The sequence below is a fragment of the Elephas maximus genome, chromosome 7, assembly GCF_024166365.1.
Source record: "Elephas maximus indicus isolate mEleMax1 chromosome 7, mEleMax1 primary haplotype, whole genome shotgun sequence".
NCBI classification, from domain to species: domain Eukaryota; kingdom Metazoa; phylum Chordata; class Mammalia; order Proboscidea; family Elephantidae; genus Elephas; species Elephas maximus.
Genome location: NC_064825.1, coordinates 127,799,045 through 127,817,447, shown reverse-complemented (window position 1 = coordinate 127,817,447; position 18,403 = coordinate 127,799,045). Strand labels below are relative to the sequence as shown.

Sequence of the window (18,403 nt, the reverse complement as noted above, 5' to 3'; positions counted from 1 at the left end):
CCGGGGGTTTCTGGAAGTAGTTAGCAGACTTGGGGTAAGAATGGGGCTCAGAGCCTTTGTCTCCATCCCACTTTGCTGAGGCCTATCATCTGGGTGTAAGCCCTGAGTTCCTCACAGGATAAACCTACTGCTTCCAGGGACTGAGGATCTTGGGAGGGTCTTAGTTTCCCTTCGTCTTTGGAAGAATGGCCAGACCATCTCCCTTGGTGATTTCCTGGTGCTCTCGGGCACGGCCAGCCCTGGGTACCACCATATCCCCTCCCTGTCTCCAGGGTTTTACTTATCTGACCTGTGGCTCTCTGTGCCTTCTGAAGCCTCCCAGTTAATGGCCAGCTCAGGGGTCCTTCAGCCCTGGCTGCTGGGGTCTAAAGACAGGGCTAGGTCAAGGCCTCTCCCCTCCCAGGTAACTAAGCATTGAACAGGAGGTCCGGAGATGGCCCCTTTGTTACTTACTAGCAACAGTCCCTACTGATTCTGTAGCATCTTGTGGTCTCCAAAGCCCTTTTCATCTGACCCTCAGAGAAGGTAATGGGATGGAGACCATCCTTCCTATTTAACAGATGAGGAAAGAAACCGAGGCTTCTGAGAGGCCTGGTTCCTCACCCTAAGCCATAGCGCGTCGGTGGTAGAGCTCCGCTAGAACCTAGGCGCTGTCACTCCCAGTCCCAAGCTCTCTGTATGTTACCCCCTGCCACCCACTGCTCATGGGTCGGGGAGGGGGGGCAATGCTGATGATGGAGGGAGGCCATCAGGGTCAAGGACTCTACCGCCCCGTCTCACCACTTCACTCCCACATGGTGGAGCCTCGAGCCTTCTGGGATCACAGCATAGCGTGGATAGGGGTTCAGGGCACGGCCACCTTTCAGCAGGGGTGGGAAGAGAGGCTGGATCTGGGGTCCAGGCCGGTGGGACGGAACTGCCTGCAGGACAGGGTGGGTTGGGACTGGGGAACAGGGCCCATCTTGGGAAGGGTCACTGTTCTAGAGCACTGGTTTGCATGTCTGGACAAAGCTGTGGCACTTAAAACAAGGTGGGTGCAACCTGAGAGCTGCGTGGGGAACAATGTGCTGACCTTTGGAGACCTCTGACCCTGGGGCAGCTCTGAGGCCTGTGCCCACAGGGCAGGGGCAGGAATCTGGTGGGGCGGGGGCTCTGCCAGCGTTTTTCCAGCCACAACCCCCCCTTCTCCTGGGCTCTTCATGCTTTCAGGCTCTCTGGCGGGTCTTCTTCGACTTCCTCCTCCCCCGCAGGCACAAGGTCATCAGGAGCCCAGCCGGGAGGGCCCGGGTCAGTAAGCTCCACTCATGGAGGCACTGTGGTCACCTGGGAGCCCTGGGCCTGAAGAGAGGGAGGAAGGTGGGAATGGGCAAGGTGGAGGGAGCCAGCCTGTCCACCGAGGGTTGGGGTTGGGTTGGGGCGTGGAGCTGTCTGGTGGGGGAGAGACTAAGATAAGGAACGGTCTTTCCCCACTTGTTTCTTCATCGGTGACTTCGGGACTCTCCCTGTGTTCCTCTAAGGCTCAGGGGTCTCCTCCCTGAGAAGACAGGGGGGAGAAGACCAGAGGAAGAGAATACTTCTCTTTGGTGAGAGAGATAAGGGAGAGAGAATATGAAATGAGAGGGAAAGGGAAGGTGGGAGGCAGGGGCACTTCCTGACACGCGCCCAGGGTTCTGGACCAGGGCTCCCACTGGGCCCTCCTGTGCTGTCCATTCCAGCCAGTCTCAGCCTCTAGGCAGGCAGCTCCTCACCACCTCTGCCTCCCGTCTTCGCCTCCGTTTCCCATCTCCCCACTTGCTCCATTCTCTCTGCAGCCTCTATTGATCCTCACACACCTCTGGTCCCCTGCTTGGTTTTTGCCCTGTCTCCCCTCCCCCTCCCCAGCACCTCCCCCCTACTCTCTCCAGTTCCCACTCACTGATATTGATTGGCCTCTAGGCGGTTTCCCTTCCTCTCCTCTCGCCACCGGCTCCTCCCTCCCTCCTTCCCTCTGGGACCATAAATTTTATGCCTGCTCAGAGCTGTGTCAGTCTCTGTTCCAGAGTTGGGCAGAGGCTGGGAGAGAGAGGGCGGGAGGACGAGGCTGCAGGGAGCCCGCTCCCCTTCCTTTTGCCCCTCTCTCCTCCTCACTGTATTCTACAAGTTCTTGGGTTCCTTTCAGGTCCCCTGTCTCCACCTCACTCCTCCTTCTACCCTCTGCCTCCTCCCCTCCACACCCTCTGCCCCCATCCTGGCAGTCGTCTCTTTGGGGCCAGGTCGATGGTGGTGCTGACGTGGCCCCGGTGTCCAGATGAGATCTGAAGCAAAGACCATCTCTCTCTCTGGCACTTAGCTCTCAGGCCTTGGGTGCTTCCCAGAGGCCCACAAAAATCTGGGGGGCAGATACCAGTCAGGGGAGGCGTCCTGAAATGGAAGTGACTTCCCAGCTGGCTGTCAGTGGGGAAAAGAAGGGCTCTGTCCTGAGTGCTCAGTGGACAGGTGTCCTTGCGTCCGCCGTGGAGGGAGGGGCAGAGGATGATGGGGGGTGGAGTGCAGAGGAGGGCTGGAGGAATGCAGGAGGGGCTTGTGCCAGGGTGAGGGGCGCACCCTATCGGGGAGGTGGTGAGGAGACTGTGTGTGGTGTGCCTTACCCTTTATTATCTGCGGGGCTTTGGGTGCAGTGTTTGCAGGCACATGGACGGCCCTGTTTTGGAGAGTGAGCTGCTTGGGCATGTGTACAGGTTAGCCATTCATTGCCTGTGCCCAAACATGTATGTGTGCGTGCATGTCTGCCTCTGTGAGCACGTGTACACGCCTGGCTGAGTGTGAATCCGTGTACTAGTGTCTGTGAGCACATGTGTGCATATGTGTCTGAGTCTGTGTGTACGCGGCGTGCGCGCGCACACTAGTGCCTATATGGGTACGTGGGTGTTTCCGTGCCCAATTCCGTCCACAGCCCAGCGTGCACGTGTGTTCCGAGGGGTGCGTGCAGGGTGGCGGTGGCCGCATCTCTGCGCGCGGGCCCGGCGCGCACTCTCGGAGTTCGTCCAGGTGGGGGGGGGAGGGGGAGGAGCGCGGCCTCTCCCGGAGCCCCGTCCTGTTCAATTATTCAGCAGGCCCTTCTCGCCGGCGGGAGCGCGCGGAGGGCGGGCCGAGCCGGGAGAGGCGAGCGGAGCGCGCTAGCCAGGTGCCGCGCCAAGCTGCCCAGCGCCGCCAGCAGCTCGGGAGCCGCGCGGTCCTCCGCCCTGCCCCTCCTCCCGCGCTCCCCTCCCCTCCCCGCCCCACTCCCTCCCTCCCTCCTCCCCTCCCTCCCTCCCTCCTTCTCCCTTCCAGCCGTCTCAGCCTCTGCAGCAGCACTCCGCTGCCTCCATCTCTCCGCCGGAATCTCGCAGGCTCGCGCCTTTCCTCGGCTCAGCCCGGTCCCCGTCCTCGCGTCTCCCCTCTTCCGCTCTCCCTTCGTCCTCCCTCACCCGGATTTGCTTCCCCTTTCCCCACCCCCCTCCTCGGCCGCTCCCTCCTTTCGCGGGGTCTCCGTCGGGCGGCAGCTGTAGCGGCGGCGGCCCTGGTCTCCGTCGGTCCCCCGCTTGCCTTGCTGGGAATCGGAGCCTCCGTCCGCTTCTCTGCCTTCGCCCCCTCCCCCTCCCCGGCTCGGTTTTCCGCAGGATTTCCCTCGCTCTCCCTCCCTGCCTGGCCCCGCGCCTCCCTACTCCCCCCTCCCGGCACCATGCCCCCTCCCCCGGGCGCTCCCCTGGGTTTCTGACGGCCCTCGGCGCCACTCCGACCCCGCTGGCATGCGGGGAGACCCCTAGCTCTTCGCGATGGACCCAGGCGTCTTGGACCTAGGCGCTGCCGCTGCGCGGACCCCGGATTCCCCGGCGGGATCCAGTTGATTTCGTGGGATCCGGACCGAGGCTTGGGCTCTGGTTTTCCTTCTCTTCACCCCTACCCCCCTCCCGGGGCTCGGAGCAGGAGGGGGGCTTTGCCGGGCTGCGCAGCCCCGCGTCCCCGCCCCCGGCCATGGGGCTGTGAGGCGGCCGCCCCCGGGCCGAAATGCCCCCCGGGGGGAGCCGGCCGGGGGGGTGCCCGCGCCGCCCCCCCGCCCTGGCCGGGCCCCTGCCACCGCCGCCGCCGCCGCCGCCTCTGCTGCCGCTCCTGCTGCTGCTGCTGCTGCTGGGGGCGGCCGAGGGGGCTCGGGTCTCCTCCAGCCTCAGCACCACCCACCACGTCCACCACTTCCACAGCAAGCACGGCACCGTGCCCATCGCCATCAACCGCATGCCCTTTCTCACCCGCGGCGGGCACGGTAAGTGGCGCCAACGACGGCGGCCGGCTGGCCCCCGGTGCCTCTGCGCGCGTGGCCCTGGCCCCCGCGAGCCGCACCCTGGCCTGCTCCTCCGCTTTGCGGGCTCCGGACCCCCTCACCTCCCCTCTCAGGCTCCCATCATCTCAGCCCCACCCTTGCCTCTCCGTTACTCCACCTCCTCCCGTCACCCCCATCTGTGTCTTCATTTCATTCCCGGCCTCACCTTCACCTCCTCGGCCTTGTCTCTGGCTCCTTATCAGCTTCTCATCTCTGTACACCCATTACCTGCCTATGTCCTTTGATCATCTGTGCCCAGCTCCCCCTTCCCCATTTCTGTTCCTCATCACTGCCCCCATCCCTGCCCCTTATCATTTCTCCATCTGTCTCACCTCCACCTCAGCCTTACCGTCAGCTTCCATTACTGGCTTTCATCTCTGTGTCCCTTTACTTCTTACCTTGATGCTCCCACAACCTCCACCTATCATCTCTGGCCCTGACATGTCCCATCTCTTCCTCTTTCACCTCTTCCTATCCACCTCCATCTCACCTCTGTCCCTCCAGCAACCTCCCCTTCTTCTTCCCATTACTGTTTTTTCATCACCTCTCAGTCAGCTCACTCCACTTGTCCATCATTCTCCCATCCTCTTTCCCTTCATTTCCTGTTCCTCCATCCATACCTCCCCATCTCTGCCCTACCTCCACCTCTGATCTCCAGCATCTCTCACCCTCTGTAACTCTATCACTTCTAATTTATGCTCCTTCACTATATCCCCTTCCCAGTCCCCCATCACCTCCCATGTTGGTCTGTCATCAGCTCCCAGTTGGTCCCCCATCACCTCCCATTTTGGTCCCCATCACCTCCCATTTTGTCCCCCATCACCTCCCATTTTGGTCTCCCATCAACTCCTATATCAGTCCCCCATAACCTCCCATGTCGGTTTCTCCTCATCTCCTACGTTGGTCCCTCCTCACTACCTATGTCAGTCCCTCCTCACCACCTATGTTATTCCCCCCTCACCTACCATGTCAGTTCCCCATCACCTCACCTCCTGTTTCGGTCTCCTATCACCTCCTATGTCGGTCTCCCATCCCCTCTCATATTGGTCCCCCATCGCCTCCCGTGTCAGTCCTCTATCACTTTCCACACTTTCTTACCTCAGTTCCTCCTAACCTTTCATTTTAAAACCTACTTCTCCAACCCTCTCAAATGCTATCACTTTGCATTTTGGACCCTATATCGCTTCTCATTTCTGCCCTTCACCACCTCCCATCTCACTCCTCTCATCTCTTCCTATCTTAGACTTATTTTTGACCCATAAGAGTCTCTGTACCATCTCTTCCATCTCTGTACCTGTCACCTCCCGTGTCTGTCCTCCATACTCTCTGTGTCCCCATCTCTTCCCATCACGTGCTCCCATCTTTTCCCATCACTACCTCCATTATCTCCCATGTCTGTCCCTCTTCATGTTTTATTTTATTCCTAAGCCAGCCTCCATCACTTCCCATCTCAGAGCTCCTATCATCTCCTACCCTAGAGACCCCATCACCTCTCATTTTAGTCCACTCATCCTTTCCTTTTTCTGTACCTTCTCGTCACCTCCCATCTCTGCACCTTGCCATTGCCTCTCTTATAGTACTCCTATCACCTTCATTTCTGTACCTTCATCACCTCCCATCTCTATCTCTCTCACCTCTCATATAGTACTCCTCATCACCTGCCATCTCTGTACCTCCATGCCATCCCATCTGTGTACCTCCACCCCATTCCATCCCATCCCATCCCATCTGTGTACTCTCATTACATCCTATATCTGTCTTCCCATCACTCCTATCTCCATGTCCTCCATCCTCACCTCCCATCTCTCTACCTCCATCCTCCCATCTCCCATCGTCACCCATCACTGTACCTTCATCAATTCTCACTCTGTCCCCTTGTTACTTCCCATCTGTGTACTTCCTATCCCTAAACCCTCATCACTTCCCGTTTTGTCCATCCATCACTTCTCGTTTGTCTACCGCATTGTGTTCCTCTATCATTCTCCATCCCTGTGTCCTCATCATTTCCGATCTCTGCCTTTCCTTGACTCCCATTTCTGCACTCATCATCTCTGCCTTCCCACCATTGTTCCACATCTGCCCATCTGCCCATCCTTGCTTCCCAGTCTTTGTTCTTGCACATCACCTCCATCTTTCTGCCCCTTTTTTATTCCTCTTCTCTTTTCTCCTACTTCATCTTTATCTCCTTTTTCGTAACTCCTTTTCTTCATCCACTTGCCAGGATGAATTGGCCCTTCAAACCCTCTTCCTCATCCCTTTCATCTCTCTTCCCCAGTATTGTTCCCTCATGGAATCTCTGTCCCACCTGGGGTTCTCTCCAGGCAGGACTCTCCAGTTTCTTTCTTTTCTTCCACTTTTTCGCCCTACACCTTGCTTCTGATCTCAACTCGCTTTTCCTCCCCATGAACTTTGTGGTCCTCTTTACCTTCACTCCCCTCTCCATTGTCCCCTTTTGACTCCTTTGAGGCACAGTGTTGCCTCCAAAGGGGCCCACCTAGGACATGGCCTTTCTGGGCAATGAGGAGATGTGTGAAGGGATGAGATAGGAAAGGGGAGTCAGGCATAGTGGGGGAGAGGCATGTGGGGTGGGGAGGAGAAGAGGTGAAAGAGGGAGGGGAAGGAGAGAGGAGCTAGCCCAGGGAAGACAGTAGGGTGGAAGGAAGACCTGGGAGCTGGAGCCAGAGGAAGGTTCGCTGAAGGAGCTGGATGAAAAGAGCTGGGGAAAGGAAAAGAAAATGGAGGAGAGAATATGGGGGCAGGCAGGAACCTATGGAAGGAATTTTGGCATTGGGATTGCCTCAGAGATGGCCAGCCCCCTGCTGTGCAGAGGAGAAAAACAGTGCAAGAGAGGGCCAATGACTGCCCAGTGCCACATGGAAATAGAGCTGGGGCTGGAGGATACTGCAGGACAGTGACAGAGGTGGTGTGGGACATGGGGCAGAGGAGCATGTGAAGGGTGAGGGAGGTGAGAGGAAGGAAAGGAGTCAAAGGAAAGATAGAAGAATAAGGAGGAGGCCATCCGTCCTGGCTGGACCCCACCTCTGCTCACCTTAGCCATGGGAGGAGCTAAAAGAACAAGCTCCTTTGGGATCCCATGCTTGGCTGGAAGACCAGGCCAGCTTGAGAGGCCTTTCTAGCCAGGCTTCCTCTCTGTCCCAGTGTCTCCCTAGCATGCCCCATGTAAGGGCACCTCTCTTCTTTCTGCATCTGTTTCTCCACTTCCTTTCTCTTGGGTTCTCCCTGCGTTTCTCCTTGCTTTCCTTCCCTCCTTCTCTTCACACTTTTCCCCTTCACCCTTCCATCCCCCAGCCCCTCCTGTCACATGATATTCCCACTAACCTGCCAGACACTATTGACACTCCTTCACCTGATGTTGGTCTAGGGCCTGGGAGGACCAGCACACCTGGGTCCTAAAAATGGGCTAAGGGAGTGACAGCTTCCTGGTCCTTGACCTCAATTCTGGTTTCAGAGTCCTTGAGGACTCTTCGAGCCCCCACCTTCACTTCTGGTACCCTCTGAAGCCAGGACTGGAGGGGTCAGTCTCAGCCCCATTCTGAATCAGTAGCTTCCAGGGGTTCTGGATGTAATACCTCTGCTATTAAAGGCGACTGATATTTATTTTACTTCTGGATATGGGTGTGTTACCTTGGAGTTTTGACTGCATGGTTTATAGCCGAGAACGTTTGGGTTAAGAAGTGGGGGGTTATTGTTCTGGGATTCTAGATAAAAGAGAGCTGAGCCCAGGGATCTGGACCCACGGAGATCCCCTGTCTGGGTGTGAGAGTCCATCTACAAAGAGCTGGTGTGGGCTGTGGCCACCTTGGACAGAGGCTTTTCTGGATTGTGCGGGACCTTTTATCCTCTCATGATTCTAGATTTACCAAGAGGGTTTGATCATGGTTTCTGACTCTGCAGGGACACAGGGATGAAGAGGGCCTGCGCATGTATTTTTGACCACAGGGGCATCACTGCATGGGTGGTTTTTGTACAGGATGGTTATGTTGTTTGGGTCTGGGTTAGGGTTAGATAGCCATTATTAATTGTTGCTTGGTGTTTTTTCGAGGATGCGGGTATGTGGGAACTGTATGGCAGATTCGTCATTATGCAGGGTATTTAAAGAGTCTTTTTTTTAATCTTGTAGGGTGTTTTACTGGATCAGTGTATTTCTGGGTTTAGGAGGCATTGAGAGGACTATGTTGGATGCAGGCAGAAGCTGCTGACTCTGGGGCCTTTGGGTGTTGGGCACCTGGGCCTGTGGCATCCTGTGCCTGGAGAGAGGCTCTCTTGCCTTGGGGAATATGCTTCCTGAACTATTATGCACAGTGTAGCTCACAGGTTTCCACAGGTTTCCTACGGAGGTCAAGACCAATTGGTCTAGACCACCCTCGGGCAGCATCCTGGGACGTAGCTTAGGCCCCCCTCTTGTCCTGGAACCCTTTTCGGAACCTCCCGAGGTTCTAGATGTGGTGCGATGCCCTGGGTCCCATGTCCCCTAGAGGGCCGGCTCGTGCCTTGGCGGGGGAAGTCTGTTGGTCAGGGGGGAGAACAGCTTGCCTGGGTGAGAGGCGGAGGCGCCCCTGGAACGCGGCCGGCGGGGCGGGGCCTGCGGGAGCTCCTCCCCCGCTCCGCCTCCTCCCTCCAGAGCCCTGTGCGCCCTCCGGCTTGAGCGGTGGAGCTGGGGAGACCAATGTCTCCCCAGGGTGATTACTCTCGCCCCAGTCCAATAAACCATTCATCCTTCCCTCTCCTGCCCAAGAAGTGTCTCTCCACCGGTCCCCCCACAGTGCCATAAACGCCCTTAGGCTTTAACAGGCGCGCCCAGCGTAATAAACTGGCTGCAGGAAAAGCAGCTGGGCAATAAATCCCGGGGGAGGCCTGGCCGAACAGGGCCTGCTGGGGGCGCGGGGCTGGGGAGGCCGGCGGGCAGCCCTGCGTCCGTCCACGACCACCGCGGGCTGGGCTGTGTCGCCCCGTCCTGCCCGGCCAGCCGCTGCCCTTGCGCCGGGAGCTCCGTGCCCGCCTGCGAATGCCCGCCTTTGTGTGCCCACCGCCATGTTTCTGGCGGGCCTTGGGGCTCCCGTCGGGGGTCTGCCTCGCCCCTCTCGGTCTTTGTGGGAGGCTGTCGTCTCTCGGTGGGGGTGTGGGGTTTCGGGATGTGTCTGGTGGGCTTGGTGCTTGGGACAGCTCGCCCGCCTTGCTCGCTCTGGTCCCTGCCTGCTCCCCAGGTGCTCTCTGGGCGCACATAGGGCCCCCTCCAGGGTGCTGTGGGGCTGGGTCCCTGCGGGAGGGGGGTGAAGAGAAAAGGCCTCCTTTTCCCTGCACCTGGGCGATTTGAGAGGGGAAGGCTCCAGGTGGCCGGGTCTTCCTTCGGCTGGTCTGAGGCCTAGGAAACCTGATGCCAGCCCTATTTGGACCCATGAAGCCCCAGGGAGAAGAGGCCGTAGCCCATGGCCAGGGAGGCCAGGGAAGAGATGTGGGTGGACAGTCAGCAACTCCATTCCCCTGGCCCTCTGCAACCCCCAAATTTGGACGTGCAGCTTGTGAGTGGAAGGGGAAGGGAGGACCCTGGGTATTACGGTTGCCATGGAAACAGCCGATTTTCCAGAGTGCTGCAGTGTCGGGAGTGAAGAGCCTGTTAGGGGCCGAGGTCTGTCCATCTTCTGCTTTCTGTCCTGCCCTTTCCTGGCAGGTGACCCTTACACAGGTGGGGCTGCGGCTCACACCGTGCACCCCTCTCCCACCCAGCTCTCCACCCTTCTCCTGGGGCCCCATTCTGAGGGTTCAGCTCTCACCACTGTGCCTCCCAGGGCCCCAGGTAAAGAGGACATTCAAGACATGAGGGGTACAGCTGGCTTCCCTGCCTGCTGGGGGCTGTGTCTCCAGCGGCAGGCCGTGGGGCAATGTCCGGGTTATTAGGCTTCACCGCCATTCTCTCTGGCTTACCCTGCCCCTGGATTATCAGCCTTCCCTCTCTGGTCCTACCTGGGCAGGTGGCAGACCCTGGCAGTTAATCCTTCCGGGGCCTGACAGATGAGCTTATGGCTCTGCACCCCCAGACCCCTGCTGGCCTCACTACCTCTCTGGGACCCAGGCAACAGCCTTCACTCTCCTCAGCTCTTCACTGGGGTATGAGATGGTAGCTTCCTCCAAGCACTCATGGGTCTGTCTCTCCTTTGGGGTCTAGGAACTCCCTGGGGCAGGGTTCCCTTATCCTTGATTGCCCTCGAACTGGGACAAATCCCTGCGGGGAGACATGCCCAGGTTCTTGAAGAGACCAGGCCCTAGTGTTACCAGCTGGGTCCCCATCATGGTTATCAAGTTTCTGTCTAGAGCCAGGATATTCTGCCCCTCAAGCTCCCAGCCTCCCTACCCCGGGCTTCTAGTCCCACTCCAGAGCTCTCCCATCCCCAAGGCCTTTCTCCCAGCCTGCTCCAGGCTTTTGCCCTCAGGCCCTATCTGCCTCTCTGTTTCTCTCTGGGTAACCCTCCTTGGAACCCCCCTCCCCGCAAGAAGTGCTTTGAGAGGAGTCGTTAGTGGCTAATTATTTAATTAAACATTTTATGAATCTCATTTGCTCCATTTATGTTCTAAAGAATGCAGGATAGTTCTCTTCCCTTTTTTTCCGCTGGAGGCCCCAGAGTCCCAGTCCTCTAGGCCTCCCAGACAAGCCTCCCTTCCTGGAAACTGGGTGACCAGCCCCCCATCCCCACCCCCAAGGAGCTCAGTCAGCCACAGGAGGGAACATGGCGACTAATGGGGTTTATTTTGGAGCTGAGATTGTTAGGGACCTCACACCCGCCCCCGGCAGCCGGATGGCGTGGAGGAGAGGGAGAGGGGGAGAGAGGGTGGGGTGGGGGAGGGCAGGGAGAGGGAGCCTTCGTCTCTGGCTCCCACTCTCCTGCTTTCTCTCACCTACACCCCTCTCTGTCCCTGTCTGTCCATCTGTCTCTCTGCCTCCTTCCTCCTCTGGCTGTCAATCTCCCCCCTCCCCACCACGCCCTTCGTCTGTCTCTTCCTTCCTGGGCAGGGCTCCAGGACACCCCTGCTTGGGGACCCAGCTTCATCATCTGGTGGAGGCAGCCCCCCCCAGGGGAAAGCAGGGAGTCCTGGGCAAGTGGACCGGGAGGGTTTCAGGGGCTTGGAAGGGAGTCAGGGTAGGGGACGGTGCTGGAGGGGCCACCGCCTGTGGACTATGAGTCAGAGCTGAACGCAGCCCCTGCGCAGCCTCCCGCCATTGCCTGGGGCTCCTTTTTCCTTGGTGCCTGCTTAGCTCTGGCTCCCGAGAAGCACACACCTTCAATCAGTCACCTCTGCTAGCCCTGGGAGCAGTGGAGCTGGTCAGGCCCAGGCCCCCTGGGTCCTTCCTGCCCACAGCACGCTCACCTTCTGGCCTCCTTGCAGCCTCTCTCTGGGCTCTTTCTCTGTCACTCTCTCCATTACCTCGCTGTTTTGCTGTAATTAAAGCTAGAATTCTTGATGAGGCAGCTACATCTGTCTGCGTGTGTGCACAGATTCTGTCGGGTACCCGTTGGCCAACTGCTCCCTCGTGTGGCAGGGCCTGGGGGCTGCAGGGGGTCTCACAGCTGGAGCCCCACACCCCAGACCTGGGGTCCCAGTGCTGACCTGCTGATCTCACCCTCCTGATGCTGGATCTCCCTCTCCTTCTCTCTGCAGCTGGGACCACATACATCTTTGGGAAGGGGGGCGCGCTCATCACCTACACATGGCCCCCCAATGACCGGCCCAGCACGAGGATGGACCGCCTGGCCGTGGGCTTCAGCACCCATCAGCGGAACGCTGTGCTGGTTCGGGTGGACAGCGCCTCTGGCCTGGGAGACTATCTGCAGCTGCACATTGTAAGGACCCCGGGCCCTGGACCCCAACCTTCGAGCCTCACCCTGACCCCGGAATCTGCTCAGTCCACTCACTGCCACGGAGTGCTCACCTCATATCTCTCCCTCAAGCGGAGCCCTCCAAACCTCTGCCCCCTGATTCCGGAGTTTCCGGCTAAGTAGTTCTACTTCTGAGGCCCAGTCTTCCTCCCAGTCACTCATGGAGACCCCAGAGCCCACCCATCTGATTTGAATATACCTGCCCCCTCCCTGAGACCATCTGTCTTCTGACCTTACTGGAACTTAGCCAAAACCAAACCAAAACCAAAACCAAACCAAACACACAGCCATGGAGTCGATTTGGACACATGGTGGCCCTACAGGACTGAGTAGAACTGCCCCACAGGGTTTCCAAGGAGTGCCTGGTGGATTTGAACTGCCGACCTTTTGGTTAGCAGCCAAACTCTTAACTACTAAGCCACCAGGGTTTCCGAAACCAAGCCAAGGGCCTCCCAAATCCCCAACCAAATCTGATGCCTTTGAGTCGTTTCTGACCTATAGCGACCCTATAGGACAGAGTAGAACTGCCCCATAGGGTTTCTAAGGCTGTAATTTTTATGTAAGGAGCCTGCCACATCTTTCTCTCATGGAGTGGCTGGTGGGGTCAAACTGCTGACCTTTCCGTTAGCAGCCGAGCGCTTAACCACTGTGCCACCAGGGCTCCTATATATCTAACAAAACATACACCAGTTCAGCAATTTTTTACATGTATAATTTGGTGACGGATTACCCTCATCGTGTTGTGCAATCACGGCCACTATCCTTTTCTAAATTATTCCCCCACCATTAATAGAAACTCAGCGCCTCTTAAGCAGTGACTCTCCTGTTCCCCTATTCCCGCCCCTGGCAACCACTAACACGTTTTGGTCTCTTATGCATTTTCCCAGGCCATTCTTACGTAGCTTTAGAAGATGTCTCCACGTTAGTGACTGCCTTGGCTGCCACCTGCTCGCTCACCCCAGGGTGCCCAGTGTGTCCTGCACCCCTTCCTGCCCCACCCCCTAGGACCTCCTCTGCCCAAGGACAGCCCACACTTGCTTCTCCATCTTGCCTTCAGGTCCTGCCCCGTCTCTGCTCTTGATCTCTGACGTTTGCCCTTCTGGTAGCCCCCTTACCCTGCCTTCCCTTTAGCTTCTCTGGCCAGCCACTGGGCCTAGCCGCACACTCCCACCCACCTTGGCCTGCCGTCCCTTCCCAGCCCAGCTCCTCACCACGGACCTAGCCTCTGCCTGGGCCGTACCCGGGGCCTCCTGCTATACCCGCTGCTCCTTGCCTCAGTTTTTCATACTGTCTAACTCTGGTCTTCAGGGAGTCCCTGGGTGGCGTAAACAGTTAAGCGCCGTGCTGCTAACCAAAAGGTTGGCCGTCCAAGTCAACCCAGAGGCACCTTGGAAGAAAGGCCTGGTGATCTACTGCCAAAAAATTAGCCATTGAAAACCCTGTGAAGCATAGCTCCACTCTGACAAGTATGGGGTCACGATAGTCAGAACTGACTCAACAGCAACTGGGTTAACTCTAGTCTGCAGGCGGCCCCTTCCCCCATCCCCGGTCCTGCCTTACACCCTTCCCCGTGACCTCTGGCCTTGGTCAATTTCGTCTCTGGTCTTGGCCTCTCCCCTGCCGCCTCCCTACAGTCTTAACTCCTGGCCTCTGACCTCAGACTCTGTCTCCACAAGTACAGCCCCTCACAGCCGCCTCCTCTCCCTGCTCTCATCCCTCAAGCTGTGTGTTGAGCAGGGTGGCCAGCCTCTGAGTGCTGGGAAGGTCACAGAGGGTGGCGGGGGAGTGCTGGGCTCTAAGAAGGGCAGAATTGGGAGGGGAGAGAGGAAGCCAGGGGGAAGGTTGGTTGGTTTGGGCCTGGCCTCCCTCATCTCATGTCTCCTGAGGAGGACGTGGCTACTGACCCCTCTTTATGAAGCAGCTTTTCGTGTCCCATGTTTGCACACGCCTCCCCGAGGCTGAGAGGGGAAGGAGGTGTGAAGAGAGAGTGGAGGTGGCAGCTGATGGGTGCTGGGCGGGGGAGGCCAGGTGGGATGCGTGTAAGGAAGGGGTGCAGAGTGAAAGGTGTCGGGCGAGACAGTTGCTCAGGCCTCAGGAGATGGTTGGGAGTTCCATGCCTGTGTGTGAGTGCAACAGACAGGGTCTGTAACTGAGAGTGACGGCCTGTGGGTGAGAGACAATGTGGCAGGGGATAGTGTGTATGACAGCGTGGGCCTGGGTATGTGACGAGGACGTGTCAGGAATGATGGGTGTGACTGTCGTCACGGTGTGACCGTGAGAGGGACTGTCTGTCCCATGATCTCTGAGGGTGTACCTCCATTTTCATAACTCCATGCAGAGTGCCATTTGCAGTTGTTTCAACCACTTGACTATGTGGCAGGGTTTGCCTGTGTCTGTCTGAAAGTGAGGGCTGCTTCTCCTCTCTTCCCGGTTGTGTGAGGCTCCACAGGGCTTTGGAGCACATGGCCTGATTTGGAATCCCAACTCTGCCACCCCCTTGCTCTGTCTTTGTGCCAGTTACCGAACTTCTCTGGGCCTTAGTGCCCTCGTCAGTATAGTGGCATACTAACAGGACAGACTTCATGGGGGTGCTGGGCGGTTTAATGAGATACTATATGCAAAGCCCCTGGGACAGTGCCTTACCTGTATGAAGGCTCAGTAAGTGCTAGCTAATATAACGGTCACCCGTGTTGTCCCCCTGGACTGTGTCTCTGTGTGTTGCGTGTCTGTATCTTTGCCCACAGCTGTGTATTTAGGGGACAGGGCTCCCCCAGTGCTGAGGAGAAAGGGTAGGGGAGCAGGGTGCAGGGGGAGGGGATTTCCTCCTTTTCCCTCCCAACAGTTGCTCACAGGCCTCACCTGGTGCAGGTTGTGGAGGAACAGGCCTGGTGCCTGGGTGCTGCAGAGGGTGGGGAGGAGGGGAGACCTGACCTGGCATGGGGGGAGTTCAGCAAGCGTGGCAGGCCCCAGAGGAGGTGTGTGAGCCATGAGAGAGACCAGCTCTGAGGGGAGCACTGGGCACTAGACAGCTGAAGCCCCTTGGGGGCAGTCCCCAGCCCCCCTCCCCTCATGCTCCCCCCTCCATGACACATCAGCTCCCACCACGCAGCGTCTTTAGCAGCTCTCAGAGAGTGGGGAGGCGGCAGCAAAATAAGAGAAAAGCAATTTGACGTTTCTAATAAAGCGTCGCTCCACTTTGCCAAATTAATTTTGACTCCCATAATTATTTGCTGTAGGAGCGGCCGCGTTCTCCCCACCACCGCCTAATGAGGTAATTGGGGAATTAGGAATTAATGACTTTAACAGAAGTGACAACTGACTTCACATCGGGAGCAGCTCTGGGGAGTTGCCTCTCCCCCGGAGTGCACGGCACCAAGCCCTGCTGCCTCCTAGGAAACCCAGGTGTCCGCCTCCCAGCCCCTGGCTCACCGGCCCTCTCTGGCCCCAATCCCAGGCTGCATCTGCCCCTGGGCCACCACCACCACCCCTGGGTGGAGCCTGTGGGGAGGAAGGCATCCAAGGGGCTGATGCTATTCTGGGTGATATTATAACTAACAATAGTAACAAGGAAAATTGGCTCTTCCCTCATGCGTGTGGGGAGCAGACATGATCGTCTCTCTGGGGATGCTGTCAGTCTGTGGGTGGTGGATAGGTGGAGCTTGCTAATACTCTTTGTTAGGCAAGCCTGGCCTCAGTTTCCCTGCTTTAATGTATGGGTAGGAGCCTGAGTAGCACAAGAGTTAAGTGCTCAGCCGCTAACTGAAAGGTCAGAGGTTTGAACCCACCAGCCGCTCTGAGGGACAAAAGACCTGGTGATCTGCTCCCATAAAGATTACACCCTTGAAAACCCTGTGGGACAGCTCTACTCTGTCACCTGGGGTCACTGTGAGTCGGAATTGACTTAATGGCACACAACAACAATGTATGGGTGGAGGGGAGCTTTCCCAGGTTCTGGACAGCTGGACCCATGGGGGAAAAGGATAGGATGTGGGTGTCCCAGTCAGCCAAAGCTGTGCACCCTGCCCCCTAGCTCTCTGCGCAATCTGTGAGCCACCCCGCCCCCACCCCCAGTATCACCAAACCTTTCAGCTACACTAGATGCACGTGGTGGCAGCTGAATGGTTCCTCATGCCTAGGCCAGGCTAGGGCAGTCTTTCAGGAAGATCCTGGGGGCTGTTGTGTGTTTCTGTGATGGGCTAGGCCCCTGTGACTGTGTGTGACTGAAGGGGGCTGAGTCAGCCTGTGTATCTGTCATGTGTGGGAGGAGGGGCCTGGGGAGAGGGGGATTGTCCGGGGGACCCAGACGGCTCAGTTCAAGAGTGCTGCTGGCATGTGTGCACGAATGCAGTGGGCCTCAGGTTTCGAGCCCAGTGGCCCTTCCACCAACTTCTGTAGACCCCTTGGTAGAGATGGAGGGAGGCTGGCCTTAGGGGCCTCTCAAATCACCCCCCAGCTCCGAGGGTCAACATTTCCTCAGACTAGTGGGCAAGGAGAAAGAGCACTGGCTGTGGAGTCAGGTGGGGTTCAAATCTGGGGCTCCTCTCTTATGGGCTGTGAGATTTTGGGGGTGTTATTTAACGTCTCTGAGCCTCAGTTTCCTCCTCAATAAAATAGGGATGACATGAGGAGTCCCTGAGATCAGCACCCTCACAGGGTCTGACCCACCTTAGAGGTTCAGTGGAGCTCCCCCTCTTGCTCCAGTGCCAATGAGGGGGCTCTTCCTGGGATGGTTTCTGGGTGGCCGCTTCTACACAGAAGACTGCTACACGCAGGGTGTCCTTTCCAGTGCCTGGGGCCCAGGCCCAGAGGTCGCTGAGGCTCTTTATTTCCCTTCTCTGTGCCTCAGTCCCTGTCTCTCCTCTACTTGCCCCTCCCCAGCCCCATCCCACACCCCACACACAGCCCCCATGCCTATCTTTCTTTAGTCACTCCAACATTGCTTGCTCCATGCCTGCACCCTCGAAGACACACAGCCCAGACCCTCCACCTCTCTGCCCCTGCGAATGCCTGCACCCTCGAAGACACACAGCCCAGACCCTCCACCTCTCTGCCCCCCTGGCTTCAGAGGGCCCACCCCCACACGAAGAGCCTGACCTACTTCAGGCCTTCCAGGCTGCCAGGAGAGGCATAGGGATGCCCAGTGTGGGAGCCTCTGGGGCTGCTCAGTGCTGATGGTGCAGGGGCCAGCAGCTTGAGGGTGTGTGTGACCTTCCCTAAGCTTCTGTACACTTCTCTGTTGGTCTTGCCTTCTCCCTGGTCTTCCCTGTCTCCGGCCTGGGCTCAGTGGCCCTTGCACAGTGTAAGTGCTCTGTAAATATTTGTGAATGTTCTAGATGAATGAAAAGGCAAGAGTCTGGTGTGGTGTGTGGAAGGGGCTCTGGTCCAGGCTCTGCACTCCCACTGGCTTCCCCTCTGAGCCTCCCGACATCCTCTCTCTCTGCACAGGGGGTCTCAGCCCTGCCCCACCCACCTGTCCCATAAAGGCAGGCCTGGGAAATGGGCGTGTGAGGCTGTCAAGTGCCGCGGGGCTGGGCGAGCGGTGGTCATAGGTGGAGTTACAGGAGCGGATGGTTGCTTCCTTCTGCTCACTGACCTCCACCTCCCTGTCCTCAGGACCAGGGCACCGTGGGGGTGATCTTTAACGTAGGCACGGACGATATTACCATCGACGAGCCCAACGCCATCGTGAGCGACGGCAAATACCACGTGGTGCGCTTCACCCGAAGCGGCGGCAACGCCACGCTGCAGGTGGACAGCTGGCCGGTCAACGAGCGGTACCCGGCAGGTAGGCGGTGCGGGCCTGCGGAGGATGCGCGGCGGGTGGGGCGGGGCCGGCGCCGACAGCGCCTGATAGGAGCGCTGCCCGGCCTGGGGCGGAGCTAAGCGGAGAGGCTTCTGGCGGCGGGGCGGGGCTACGGGAAGGGCGAGGGCTGTGGGCGGGGCCAGCGCTGGGCGGGGCTAAAGGGAAAGTCAGGATTTGCAAAAGCTGGACTGAGGCGGTGGGGTGGAGTCGGGGTCCGCGTTAGCTAGGAGGTAGGGTGAGGGGCTGAGCCAGGAGGCTCGCAGGGCCGGAGTCCAGCATGGGGATGGGGCGTGGGGGGAAGAGAAGAGGAAAGGTAGAGGTAAAGAGACTTAGACGCGATTGAGGAAAGATTCAGAAAGGAGGGACAGATAG

The 18,403-nt window shown here is 58.2% G+C and overlaps 1 protein-coding gene across 8 annotated transcripts in view; it reads left to right on the top strand.

Moving 5' to 3' along the window:
* The window catches only part of NRXN2 (neurexin 2), a 117,038-nt gene that overhangs the window by 68,999 nt on the left and 29,636 nt on the right, over nucleotides 1-18,403 (top strand). For 4 of the 8 annotated variants that reach the window (XM_049892379.1, XM_049892375.1, XM_049892376.1 and 1 more), the window contains exons 1-3: nucleotides 3,334-4,279; nucleotides 12,011-12,192; nucleotides 17,842-18,013. In XM_049892379.1, the coding sequence (XP_049748336.1) occupies nucleotides 4,027-4,279; nucleotides 12,011-12,192; nucleotides 17,842-18,013 (607 nt within the window). In that variant the 5' untranslated portion in view covers nucleotides 3,334-4,026. Of the gene's footprint in view, nucleotides 1-3,333; nucleotides 4,280-12,010; nucleotides 12,193-17,841; nucleotides 18,014-18,403 lie in introns of those variants that run through there. The other 4 variants (XM_049892373.1, XM_049892372.1, XM_049892380.1 and 1 more) reach the window with 1 other exon arrangement.